Source organism: Phaethon aethereus (genome assembly GCF_964289735.1).
Source record: "Phaethon aethereus genome assembly, chromosome: 3".
In the NCBI taxonomy this organism is placed as follows: Eukaryota; Metazoa; Chordata; class Aves; order Phaethontiformes; family Phaethontidae; genus Phaethon; species Phaethon aethereus.
This window is the reverse complement of record NC_138576.1, coordinates 109883351-109897303: the sequence shown is the minus strand read 5'-3', so window position 1 is coordinate 109897303 and position 13953 is coordinate 109883351. Positions and strand designations below refer to the sequence as shown.

Genomic DNA, 13953 nt, shown 5'->3' with positions numbered 1-13953 from the left:
TGTATTGGTTTTTTTCTTGATTCTTTTCCTATGGTAAAAACAATGGAACAGTCTCCCAAGGACTTAGGTATCTGCAGTGGTGGTGCTTTATCCTGGAGCAGTATCTGACATGTCAGTGCTGGGAGCTACCCTGTGAAGCGGTGAGGGCCCCTTGCCCCACTTCTCTGGTTTGAGAGGCTTTTAAAAAGTGTTTTTTAAATAGTTCAGTGCCTCAGACTTCAGATTTTACCACTATGTGCTGGAGAATATTATGTTTATGATCTGCTTATCAGATCTTCTTGTAGAGGCTTTTGAAAACTTAACACTGTCCTGTTCTGACAACATACCATCCATTTACGTGGTTTGAAGTTTGGTTCATAAAGTTTTGAATTGCGATACTGTTAGAAAATGGGCTTCAAATGCTAGGAAATCAGTTTACTTGTGTAGTAGTTAATGTTTCTGACACAAGCAGTTTGCATCTGATGTTCCAGTCAGTTTTGCAGTCTGATGACCTCTCTCAGAAGCTGTTTTGTTTCTGCCTGGAGGTCGTGGGTGAGAGGGGGAGACCACGGCAGATTTATTCTTGACAGGCTCTATTGGCACGCTGTTCCATCAGCCGTGTTGGCGCAGCTGCTGAACCCAACAGCTTATCCTTCCCTCGACAAGGCGACCTTCCCAGGCAGGCTTTGTTATAAAATGATGTTGGAAGGCTCAGTTTGTCTCTCTGTCCATCTGTTCCTCCTGGGGCGGGGGCTGCGGAGGCCCTGTGCCGGCAGGTGTCGCTGCGGGCCTGGGCTGTGCTGCCCTGGTGTGTCCCCCCAAACCCCCGGTGTCCCCCCGGTTCCCCCTGCAGCCAGCCCAGAGGCAGTTCTTCTGTGGGTCAGCATAGATCCTGCTTGGTGGGAGATGGGGCTTGGCCTGACTGAGGATGGGGGGTGGGAATGCGGGAGTGTGGAATTTATTTCCAGTGCAGCAGCTGGTGTCCAGGCCAGTCAAAAACACTGCACGGACGATCAGTTTTCTATCCGCAAGAAGGACTTGAGTCTGTTTACCTATTTGCAAGCATATTTGATATGGTTAAATAAAAGTTCCTTGGTATCCTTTCAGCTGAGTATCCCTGACTTCTAAACGTGCATCTACAAGATGAGCTTTGTTGGCATACCTGGGAGTTACAAAAAGGATAGGCAGGTGTTGGCAGCGGTGGTAACTACACTGTTATACACAGCACTTGTTTGACACAGTGTTCTGAAAACATAAATCGTGGCACTTGAGGGCTAAATTGTTAAAGCACATTTAAACTGCTCTCTGTTTACCTACATGTGGGATCCAAAAGTAATGAACTTAGCATTTTGCAGCTTATCATTAGTAAAATCTGGTTTATATGATGAGCAGTGACCTAAATGCAGCAAGTGATACAGTAGGTAAGATGTTTGGTGGCAGTACAGCACTTCACATGTCTTGACATTTTAATCTATAAGGGAGTCTGGAAAATTTGGAAAGGCGGGGGGGAAGACACTGCGGCTCTGCAAATCGCATTTCATGGGGGTTGTGACGGAACAAGGAAATGTAGGGGTGGTTTTTTTTACCAAATGTTTCATTAGGAAACTGGAAAGGAGGGTATCTGGGAGGTCACCTCAATGTAATGGAGTTCTGGTGGCGTAAATGTGTCGTCTGGCAATGTTACACACCAGCAGCAGTCCCACTGGGGGTGGCTTACGGTGGCTTGCAGCCTTCAGTGTGCTTACAGCCAGCTCTCGCAAACACCCGAACGTCATCTGGGTCAGGAGAGCCTTCAGCTATATGAACGCACTCGAGCTCCTCTGTAGTATGGCAAGCATAGTGTGGGCCAAGAGTGAATTGGGCCAGTTTAATGATGTGTTTTGGCAACAAGTGTCTTACCTAAGTTATTTCGCCTGACTGCTTGTTGCGCTCTTGCTTCAGTTGCACTGATGCAGCCATTTCCAAGTCTACCCTGTGTGTCACCTATTTGCCTTTTTTTGTTGTTGTGGGTTCCTTGTTAAACCAGATTAGTTCCCTGATGGGGCATATGATGTGGCTCTTAACAAACTTGTGGCAGCAGAACTGAAGCATCATTACACAGGGTTGGGAATAAACACTGGTTGGTGAAGGGGAGCTGGAATTTTTGAAACCAGCACTAGCACCAAACACTATTGATCAACTGTGTCTTCATTAGTGCCAGAATTAAAAGAAATACCCTACGTCTGTGTTAGAGGACAACAGCTCCACGCTTTGGCTCGTTTATTTGGGAATGCTTTAGCTCCTGCTGAGTTAATCAGGAACAAGCACTTGCTCTGGGATATGCCCGCATAAATTTAGGGTTAGCCTAGAGCAATACTGTGTCTGGAGAGCCATGTGGGCACTCACTGGCAATGCTAGACTTTCATGTGTCTGTAGGGTGTTCTTCAGAAAATAGTTAACCACAAATGGGACTCAGACTGATCCTTCAACAGAACAGAAACAAGTAGGTGAAATCCTTGAAGCTTTCTTCAGAACTTGGGCAAGAAAAGAACTAAGTTAACAAACAGAAGAAGTAAACAAAGAAGTAAAAAAATAAACTGAAACCATTCCAATGTAGTATGGGCTGTTTCCACAGGACAGAATGGCCTCAGAGTAGAGGTGATTCTTCTAGTCCAGGGCCAGAGGATAATGTAGAGTTTACAGTACCCTGCCTGTGTCTTTTCCCAAGGATTAATGCAGCTTTGGATTTCAGCAGTGTTTCTGGTAGTAAATGCACCAAAACTGCGAACCTCTTTCCAGAGAAAAGGCTTGTGCTCCCACACGAACACTCCCCCAACAAGCAAGTGGTGTGACTTAGAGAATTCTTCTGAAGCGTCATTTTAAATGGATGCATTTCAAACATCTAGAAGATCCAGAACACTGCCTCATGTTTCTCTTGCACTTCAGAGTTACTGACTGAAAAAAATTAGTGAAAACGCTGGCAAAAACCTGAGGGAGGGCTTTTCCTTACCTTATACAGATCCAGCTATACCCTGGGAAGAAATGTAAGTACATACAACACACAAAAAATAGCAGGGAACAGGAGACTAAGGCAAAATACACAGATTTGATGAGAAATTGCTTCTGGCTGGCAAGTTCAGAACTGTTTCCTTCTGTGCTGCTTTCTAATAAGCCTTTGGTCCACTGATTGCTCAGTGCATCGGTGCCAAAAAGCAACACTCTGGACCATCCAACGTCACCAAACAGGAGTTAAATTCATAGCTAAACCTGAACAATTTTTTTTTTTCTGGCTTCTTTCTGTGACACAAAGGACTGGAAACTTGCTGCTGTTAAGTGAAAATTGATATTTTCATCCCAGCCCAGAAGAAAAAAACTTTAGAGAAATCAAATATCACAAAAGCCCACCTGGCTTGGCTTGAGTTTTTTGATTTCCACTAACGATTTCCATCTTGTGATCTCCCCACAGTGTAAGAAGTGCTGAAAAGTTCATATTCATGAGCGGGCTGTAAGATGAGGACCGATTACCTGTCTTCTAAACGGAGTTATGGAGAAATAACTTGTGGAAATTTAGAAAGATCATCACCAGCAGGCACAGCAACAGCTGCCAGCCTTCAACCAAAAGGCTCCTTTCCCATTTTCCTCTTCAGCGCGTTGACCTAAACAGCACTTCGCTCGAGCGCGCAGGAATTTCTTCCTCTGGTTTTCTGAGCCTGACTCCGCTTCTGCTCTCGCTACTGCAGGTGGCACTGAACTGAGGACGGAGCGTGTGCCCAGTTTCGGCAGCGCTGATGAAACCCTCGGCCCTTTCAACAAAATACCCGACCGGCGGCCCTGGCTCTGCCCCTTCGGGCACGCGCGTACGGTGCTGCCGCAGAGTGGGGAATGTTAGGTCACGTTTACGTCGTTCTGCCTATTCCAGAAACGGCCAAAATTAAGCATTTTGATCCACGTGAAATTCATTCTTATCCAAGGTCTTGCTTTCTGGAGATTGCTGACATTTTAAAGGCTTGTTTGTAGCGACGTCTATTCTCAGGAGGGTGCTATTTTTAAATCTTAAAAGGTTCCTCCAAGACATTTAAGCGGAGATGTTGAAGACTGCGCCCTAGTTAGTTAACACGACCGCTTCCGCTGGCTGTGCTTTCAGTTACAGCTGAGCAATTAGGGTGGCTTTGCAGGTTAACATACCTGGTGGCACCTGAAGGTAGGGAGGGGACAACGGCTCTGACCTCTCCAGGAGGGGCTGAGCAGGCACCGCTGCTTCCCAGCACTGCTAGAGGCTGGGCAGGGCCTGGCTAATCCGGGACGGTTAGTCTGGGTTTAGACCCAGCAGCTGTGCCTGCCTGGGGAGCGTCCTGATGGCCTGAACGCGTCTTCTGCGCGTCCTGCCTCTCCCCGCTGCGTTTGCCGCGCGTCGCTAACCAGGCACGAGGAATCGGGAGCTTGTGCGCGACTGGGAGCGCAAGAAGGACCCAAGAAGCTCTTGCAGAACCTAGCCGGGATGTATGGAAAGAAGAGCAGTGCTTGTACGGAGCCAGCCGGCTTGTGAAACTTCTGCTGGAAATATGACACATCTCAATGAAAACACGATGTCTGGTGGTTACAGACGGTACCTTACGGCCTGGGTGAATATTTTACCCAGCATAGGGTAACTAGCTGAGACCTCCTGAGGGTGACAGAGTCATTGACCACTGGGCTGGAAGTTGGCAGTCGCCTGAGAAGTAGCGATTATGAGCTGAACGCATTCGTTTTCCGCGAACAAAACGAACTTTTAAAGGGGGTACAGGTACTTGGACTTTCAAAGGGGCGGATTTATCATCACTGAGAAAATTAGAGGAAGGAAAAATGTAAACAGAAAAAACACAAGTAAACGTTAGGAGTGCCTTTAAAACAAAACTACCAAATAGCTTTTTTTTTAAAAAAAAAAAAAAAGCCCTGATTCAGCAATTGTCAAAAAGGATACTGAGAGCTGTTGACTGATGACGTGACTTCCCAGTGCCCAGTATCTCCAGATAACTTCTTATTTCCTGCCATGGTTAAAAACTGTTTCTTGGCTGTTCTGTACCTGCTGGTTTAGCTGTAGGAAACCCCAGCATCCATGCAGCTCTGGAGTGCCCTTCTACCGCTGGAGCGTTGTGAATAGCTTTTTATTCTGTTTTATTCTGACACGTGCTGACGTTGTGCAGGCTGCTCTGTCCAGGAATGGGCAGAGGAGTTCAGGCCCTGGCTGCAAATCCAGCACTTTGCGCAGGAGCTAATTTCACGGCAAAAACTAGGAGACGCTGAGATTGTGAAGAGGCTCCTCTGAAAATATCAAAGTCCTGCGGGATCTCCGCCTCCCCCCATCTGTTTGCCCTGGGTTTCCCTTTCCCAGACCCCAGCTGTTCCCAGCCAAAGCCGGAGGAGCTCCCCTGATTATCACCTTTGCTGGGATGTGGATTGGGCACTGACTTTCCACTTACACCAGCAATTAGAAGGCTGCCCTGAAAGGCAAAGTGGCAGACACTTGGTAGGAGTTTGTGAAATGCAAAGGAGGGAAAAAAAAAAGGAATGAGAGGAAATAAGGTCTCAGCAGCAGGGTCAACCTGCAGCTTTTCTTATTTTTTGAAAGAAAATGGGAGAGCAGCCTTGGTTCAAATGAAACCGTGGAAGGATCAGACAGGGCAATGTCTGAGCTAGCAGTGGCACTTAATATGGCTTGAAACTTCTTGTCTCTCCTAAAATGTAACGATAACAGAGAGAAAAAGTGCTGCTGTCCTGCCCAAGCCTCTCTCACGAGAAAAGCTGTCGTGAGACCAACAGCCCCCATGTCCAGCTCCGTTAAATACTGTGGGATCTCACAGATCACCCTGCGAGCAGTGCCATGATGGCAGGTCAGAGCTCACGCTCGCCCTAAGCTTTAGCTCAGACCCGCTGCCGCTGCAAACGCTTGCACAAGAGCTTAAGTTCAAGCGTGGGACTGACGGGGCTGTCGAAGCCCTTAATGTGAACAGCACACGCTTCCTTCTCCTTGAGCACCACACGGGTGCCCTGCGCTCTCAGCAGTGCAGGAGGATGCCCCATGTCTTAATGCCCATTTTGCCTTAAGACACTTGTACGATTTTTTTGAAATTGTTTCTGTTTGTATGTCGTTCATTATGCCGCTGCACTGCTCTTCCTTTTTTTTTTTTTTTTTTTTTTTTACAGCACAGTATAAATGTTAATGCTGAACCGCACCGCTGCTGGGTATGTAAGATTTTCTGCCTTTCCTCAGAGACTGTGGTGTCGCTCAGACGGAAAGGTTAACATGGCAGCCTGACAGCCTTTATACGCTTTACAAGTTGTACCGACATAAAAGCAGCGAGGTAGCACACAGAAGGTATCACAGCAAATTGCAGCCTGTGCTGAAGATGGCAGGCCGGGAGATAAATTCCTGCAGCATGGGCTGATGCCTGAAAAAGCCCCAGGTGTGGCAGTATTTCATCCACAGCCTTCTGCCTAGGACTTTCTGTGCTGTAGAAATCTCTGGAGCCTTCCCCACGTCAGCCTGACCTCCCAGCCTGCTGCGTTTTCACCGCAAAGCCAGCTGGAGTTGGAGGAGCAATGACCCGTCTCCCCAAAAGCGGGGAGTTTCAGTCCAAATGTGGGTTAAAAGCTAGGCACGGCATCCATCATACTGAGACAATAGCACAACTGCTTAATTTTTAATTAAGCAGCTTAATTTTTCAGCTGCTTTAACTGATGACGGTGACGCTGTGCACAGAGTCAGTGTAGGGCGATGCCGGGAGTCCCCGGGAGCCCCCAGGTACGGCTGCGGGGACGGGACGGGGACGCGAGATGCCAGACACGGGTGTCAGCGATGCCCGGCCTGGCGAGTAGCCGCCCAGGCTGCCTGTGCTTAAAGCTCCCTACAAATCGCCTCTTCCCCGGGCCTGCGCTCCGCCCTCAGCGCCAGCCCCCCGGGACGGGACCGCGCGTGGGGCGGGGGGACTGAGGAGGGAGGCGCCGCGACATCTGTGCGGCTCCCCTCGCAACAAAGGCGCATCCGTGCCGGCGGCAGGGCCGGCGGGGCTTGGTCGCTGGCAGATCTGTGCCCTGCCCCTGAACTGCCAATACCTACGGTTCTCCCCGCAGTAACACCGGCTCTTCTCGGCCACCGCCTCCGCCCTCCCCGTCTCCCCCAGCTGGCACACGCGTCCACACAGACCCCCCCCCCCCGCCTCGCCGTTTTGTACCTTGTGTCCACGGGACACCAGAGCAAGGGGAGCCGGACGCACGCGGGGCAGGATCCTGGTGGAGGGGAGCAGAGGAGGGCTCAGCCCTCGTCCACCCCCGCTGACCCCAGCCCCGCACCCCCGCTGTGATGCTCTGTCCCCGGCTTCCCACTGCAGCCCGGCCCCGGTGGCACCGGACGGGACTGCTCCCAGGCCCGGGGGGATGATGCCTGGAGTCCAAGCGCTGGAGGCTGGAGGAAAGCCAGGGTTAATGCTCTTCATTCTCAGGCAGGAACCAGTTCAAACACTTTCTTCCCCAGGAGCCCGGGGGGGTAAATCGGCCACTTTGTTCTTCATGGTGATCGCTGAGCTCATGGCCTTCGGGCTGTGCCCTGCCCCTGGCCGGGGTGGAGAGGAGCTGGGGCTGAATGCCAATGTCTTTAAGATAGATGCTACATAGTCACAAGAAGGAAATGGCCAGAGATCGACCCGGCTCACCCAATTCTGATTCCAGTAACCCATGGTGCTGTAGCCCAACGCTGGTGACTGGTGAGTCTGTGCTTCTGCCTTTTTTTCACCCCTTAAAGCTCTTCTTGTGCCACAGGTGTTTACCCACGTGAAAGGTGCCAGCCTACCCATGGGCCAAGGTGACAGCAGGGATGCCTGGGTGGCCTCAGACCTGGGGTCCTGCATGTAGCATTGGACACTTGACATCTCAGCCTTCCTGATGAATGACCCAAAGTCACTGCAGAGTCCCAACAGGTCCTCTTTTCAGCTGGTCCATGGCCCATGGCCACCCTGTCTAGCCAGACAAACTCATTTCAGAGTCCTTTCAGCCAGGGCCTCAGGGATCATGTCCCACAGAGGTGGACAGCAGTGACCACTTCATCCCCAGTGCCACCGGTATCTCAGTAGGTTATGAACCGAGGAGAGGAGTCTGACACGAAGTGTGGAAATCATTGTCATTGGTGACACCCTGGCCAACAGTTCAGTACAGTTCAAAAAGGGATTAAACCACATTATCACCGTGGTATTTCTCCAGGGGAGACCAACAGGTCAGGTGTCCGTAAGGAAGGGTCAGGGTTAAAATGCTTCACCTGGGAAGGGAGGGGGCTGGAGGCAGCTCATCTCTTTCTGCACCACAGCTCCAGCTGATCGCCTGCAGGTTCTGGCACTGTGCTGCTGCAGCTCACATGGAGGGCATCACCTCTTGCCCATCACACACGTTTCTAGGTCTTCTCTTCAAGAAAGTGTTGGCTTAAACTCTGCAGTGGCTCAGGGAGAAGCGCTGGCGGTGTGGGCTCTGCTCCACCTGCCAATTCAGCTCGGTCCCGGTCCCAGCCCCAGTCCCAGTCCCTGCTTGAGTAGATAAGCTTTACTAGAAGCAGGTAGGGGCACACAGGTAACTGAGAAGAGCTGTTGCTGCCCATGTGCTTACAGGAGCTGGGCACTGGAGTACGTTCAGAGATATGACAGATTTTTTTCCCTCCACTTTTAGACCTAACAATAAATATAAGCAAACACACAGCTACTTTAATAATTGTATTTGAAAGCACACAAAACTTGGAAATAGCCCTGAATTGAAATAACTGTAATACACAACCAGAAAAATAAGGGTCTGATCCTACAAACTGTTACTCATGTGAGCAAACCCAAGTCCTAATATTCCCACTGACTTCAGGATTCTAAATTCTGCCTAAAACAGTGCTAAACCTGTGGTGCAGAGGCCAAATATATAATCCTTTGAGTTCCAGATAATATTTTATGTACGTGTAGATATGTGTATGTGCAGATGATACAGACACACATATATATGTTCCTTTGAGCTCTATACAATATTTTCTGTACATATGTGTACATACATAGACAATATGTATATATCCAATATGTATGTAGACAATACATACATATATTCATATGCTATATACGTACGTGTGTGTGTGTGTATACAATATATACATGTAAGTGCTTCTGCTCTCCAATTCACCATAAACATGACTTGGACAGACAAAGACCAAAACCAGTAGCCTAAGAACAAAAAGCTGAACCCACGCATTACTCCTTCACCTGGTGATGATCACTCCTCCCATGCCTGTAGCTGTTTGCAGTACTCTGGGGTGGGGTCTGAAATAAATTGGATGCAGCTCCATCAAATTCAGTGAAATTTGGCTAGCATTAAGAGGGCCCTCAAAAGTGTTAGGCTCCATAGGTACCCCTCATACAGGTATACGTGAAGATGGATGCTCTTCTGAGCCCACCTATACGGACAGTGCCTTTAGGTGCACCTTCTCTGCGGGGTAGTGGGGCACGTGGGAGAGCTGCAGCCCCAGCTGCTGCTGACCCTTGCAGGCATGTATCTGGGGGTCTACCCAGGACCTTTATCGCTGGCCCCAGGGCTGGGGACCGGGGTGGCTCTGGGCAGGGCTGCGGAGAATCGGGGGACCGGGTGACATCCCCAGAGCTGGCTGTCCGCATCTCACACCAGCGCAATGCCGTCTGTGATGCAGCTGCACTTCTCGATGACCATGTTGGGAAACTCGGCCGCTTCGATCTCGGTGCGGTTGCCCCTCTTGACGAGGTATATCATGGGGAGTGGGGAGCTCTCTGCCACGGCACAGGCACGCTCCCCATAGCTGAAGTGCCGCAGCGGGGTGGGGGGCTGCAGGCAGCCCCCCGAGCACCGGTAAGCCTGGTACCCTGCCGGCTCGATGATCCAGTACTGCGCCCAGGTAAGCTCACGAAAGTTGACGTAGTGTTTCTTCCGGCAGCAGGTGGACTTCCCCGTCACCACCTCCTCCTTGCAGTCCCCAGGGCCCCTGCGTGCCAAGGGAGAAACAAGAACTGGTGCCGTGACTGGAAACCGGGAAGGTGGGAGAAATAATCCCCCGTTAACAGCACAGGTGGGCCCTGAGACGCGAAACTTGGGCCATGCTTGGGTTTCATTCGAATATTCAGGCAACAAATACGGGAAGAGGAGAGGTGTGATTCAGCAGCAACTTTCTAACTAACTCCTCTGTTCACAGCGGTTTACTTGTGAGGGCAAGAGCTGCGTGCCCTGGGTCGGCACACACAGTACAATAATTCAGGGGCAAAGTTACACCAGAGGCCGTATAGCTTTAGGTTTCATACGTACCCATAGTCTTCCAAGTCGAGGGTGTAAAGCACCAGTTCAGGTTTGCCTAGGGCTTTATCCTTGGGGTCCTGAGAGGTGAAACGCACGGCTTTGGCCATCTCCGAGGCATGGCTGCCTACCCTTTCTCCTTCAATCCAGACCTCCAGGAACATTGGCTCCCGCCTCTGGTTTCGCAGCCAGTAATGCACGGCCTGCGTCACATCAAAGTTCTTCCAGCCCGACTCGCGTATAGGAACCAGCCTGCGCGACAAGGACTTGTCATTAGAGAAAAGCCCGTCAGATAAAGCCTGGGCTTGCAGCGCTGTTACTGCAGCAGAATAATTTGCTTCCTGTAGATTGTCATGTGCCTTGATTACACGATAATTTTTGCTGAGCGCTCTGGGCAAGCACCCATGGCAATTGACTCACACCTCAAAAAGAAGCATGCAGATCTATCTAACAGACACTGAAGGGCTAAATAAAACCTTTTGTGCATGTTCATGTTAAGGTATTCATTCATGCTCATATAGAAATATGATGGTGCAGGATTATATGCAGCCTCAGTATTAATGATAACAGCCTGGTAAACGTACCTGCTCCCACCTGCTCCTCTCCTAGCTGCATTAGGGCCTTAAGTTTCTACCCACCCAGAAAATTGGTTTGATGTCTAATTCTGCCTTCAAGGGTTGTAAAACTTACACAGAGCTCAAGGCTACAGAGTCAGATGCTTTTTGCATAATTTACTTATTTAAACCAGCTAATCAAACGGCCAATGGAAAGAATACCAGCAGCCAATAACCCATGTGAGTTAGAGAATGAGAGAGAAGTGAACCAGGTGGAGGGCTTTGGAGAGGAAGACCTAGCAGTACACGGCATCCTTTGACACAGAAATAGATTATTTCAATGAATCATCATATATTGCAGTCTTAACTTAATAACTGGTCTTATGAACTTATTCTGGGTTTAGAGGCTATAGAGCCAGATTCTACAGATGTAACCCCATCAGACTGACTGGAGGCACAAACATATGACACCCAAACCCAGCCCAGAGGACCCATACCCTCTAACTAGAGTCCTGCCTTTGGGAGATATCCCTTTCTTACCTGGAGTCTATCAGGGATGTCCTGTTGGTACCGTCGTGCTGCCGTTGCACCCAGTACACGCTGACTCTGGCGTTGGAGACAGGCCTGTGAGACTGCTTGGCAGGTAGGTTGGCTCTGTCCAGAGGCTTTTTGAAGAGTTTCAGTTCAGCCATTGTCACTTCACTGTTTTTAGGTATTCTGCCCTCCATGTCAAAGATCAGGTTCTGGCGTGTGGTGGTGTCAGAGTAGAGGACTTCTGCCATGCCTGTGCATGTTGGGAATAGAAAAGACAGCCTGTCATTGCCATCTTGGTGAGCAAAGCCCCAACACTTTGTCCACTATTATCATCACAACACACTCCTTCCATGCTCCCACATCAGTCCTTGTGGCAGAAACAGCCACTAAACGCACCTTTTCTAATGCGTCCTTGAATCAATGTCTTGCAAATGCCCTAATTCTTATCCTATGACTGAGTCTCTGCAACCTGGAGGAAAGAAATCTCCTATATAATTTGACCCCAAATTGAGCAAACCCTGAAAGGTGCGCATCTCTGCCAGTGCTGGGCATGAAACCGCACCACTTGCAATGAAAAAGTGTTCCCAGGGTGCCATGTATGCCTTTTAAAAGTGAAACAAGCTCTAAGTGTTCTTGTACAGACACCATTGCGTCTGTACAGCTGATTTCCTCCTTGATATTTTTCCTAGACAAGGAAAAAAAAAGAGACAGGGAGAGTGAAACATCCTCAAAGGGGTGGGATTCCTGTTAGAGGACTTTCTGAAGTTTTGACCTAAAACCTGCAAGGTCTGCACTTTCTACTGACTTTTGTTTTTTACATCATTTTTCCACCTGCCCAAAACGTTGCCTGGGTACCAAGGCTCTGCTCTTCTGTCAAGCTCCAGCAGCAGCCTGACCTTTGCAAGGACTGTGGGACCCCCTCTCCAGGTGCCAGGAGTTACTAGTGCATGTTCATCTTCACGATGCTGTTACACGTGCCTCTCCTACCCAGCTTGGGTTTGGAGCCAGACCCAAATCTCATTCCCGCGGCGGGTTTGCCTCTGCCCATCCCGCAGCCGGCCGGGCGAGCGTGGGCAGCTTCCCCTGGCAGAGGCACAGTGCCTTCCGAGTCCCCGACGGCGACAGCAGAAACGTTACCTGCGTTGCCAGGGATCCCCCTGAGGATGCCAGCCAGGCTTGGCAAAGCTCGGCGCTTCACCCTGTGGCGCTTCAGCATGGAGATGTACTTGTTCTTTACGTGGTCTGGGATAACCAGATCCACCAAGTCTCTCTTATGAAGTTTAGGGACCTCAGAGAGCCCCAGCTGCTTCAGCAACACCTCCTTGAACCCTTCCTGGGTGAACGCTCGGACTGTGACGACCAGGCAGAGCACACAGAGCATCTGGGCAAACCTCGCGTCCATCCTCCTCCGTCGGCGAAGCAGCCGCCTGCCCGCCAGAGGTGAAGGGGGGATGTCCCCGGGGCTGCTCTCGGCAGAGAGGTGGTGGCAGGCTGCCTGAGTGGGACAGGGGTCCCCTGTGCCGGGTTTTTATAGCCAGCCTCATCCCACTGGCACAACAAATTCCACAAGTGGGGATGAAGAACAGGACTTAAAAGGATCACTCCCCCGTTGGTAGACACATGCCGGTTTAACACCTTCATCTACCGCAAAGTTAATACAAGAAGGTTTAGGGGAGCTTCCAGATTCCCTTCACGGGAAAGAAGTTTCCATCCTTTTTTAATTCCTTGTAGACTTTTGCCCAGAAAACCCCTGAGTGATCAGTGTCTCGCGTTCAGCCTTGCTCAGGGAGGAAACACATCTGCAGAGTACATTGCTTTATGTACCACACCATATGATTCTTAAAGGAAGCGTCAATCCTTGCCGCAGGGGACTTGCTACCTAAAATAGCCAATATCAATCAGGAGCATAATGCTTTAGCTGGAAGTCCATCTTTATGGCAGGCATTAAAAAATCATTTAAAATCTTTTTTTTGGGGGTAGGTACCGCTTTGATCTCTGAATATTTGTATCAAGTGTATGAATCACAGCAGTGAATCACAGCAGTTGAATGGTTTATGGCCTTTTATGCTGCTTCTGCATCACAGAAGCTGGAAGATGTACAGGCCTGACATTTTAGAAAAATGTCCCATCACTCTTTATGGATTCCTGTGGGTTTAATAATACTTGTGCTTAAAAGAAGAAGGCTTTATATAAAGGCAGATCACCTTTCATGAGCATGAGAAACCACTCTGCTTTCCCACTACATGGATAAAGAAGATTGGTATTTTGAATGCTATTAAGAACCACAATAGAGTTGTCTCCGGAGAGCCAGGCTGACCTGGAGGTTGGGGGGAAAGTTGGTTGTTTGCCTTGAAGTCAACCTTTAAACTTGAAGCTCACATCCTTTGCTTCCCTGGCCTTTGCTGGTATAAGATGCAGAAGTCTATTTGTGAAACCAATCCCAGGAGATGTGACTTGAAAAAATAAAATGTGATCGATAAAAGTGTGACGGAGCATGGCACCTAGGGCAGATTCTCATCCTCTCCAGCAGTAACAAGTGCAGAAGGGCCTGAGCATATGTACAAATGTCTTCTGCATCAAAAGGTCTTTGGATTTT

At 49.5% G+C, this 13953-nt stretch overlaps 1 protein-coding gene across 1 annotated transcript; it reads right to left on the bottom strand.

Annotated features, from left to right (window-relative positions):
* Positions 1-9624: 9624 nt before the first annotated feature.
* Positions 9625-12759, bottom strand: LOC309404212 (left-right determination factor 2-like; the record flags this gene model as incomplete). Its single annotated transcript, XM_081998600.1, has 4 exons — positions 9625-9964; positions 10282-10521; positions 11364-11607; positions 12495-12759. 4 exons carry the CDS (start codon positions 12757-12759, stop codon positions 9625-9627), a joined length of 1089 nt encoding a protein of 362 aa, XP_081854726.1.
* Positions 12760-13953: the final 1194 nt, after the last annotated feature.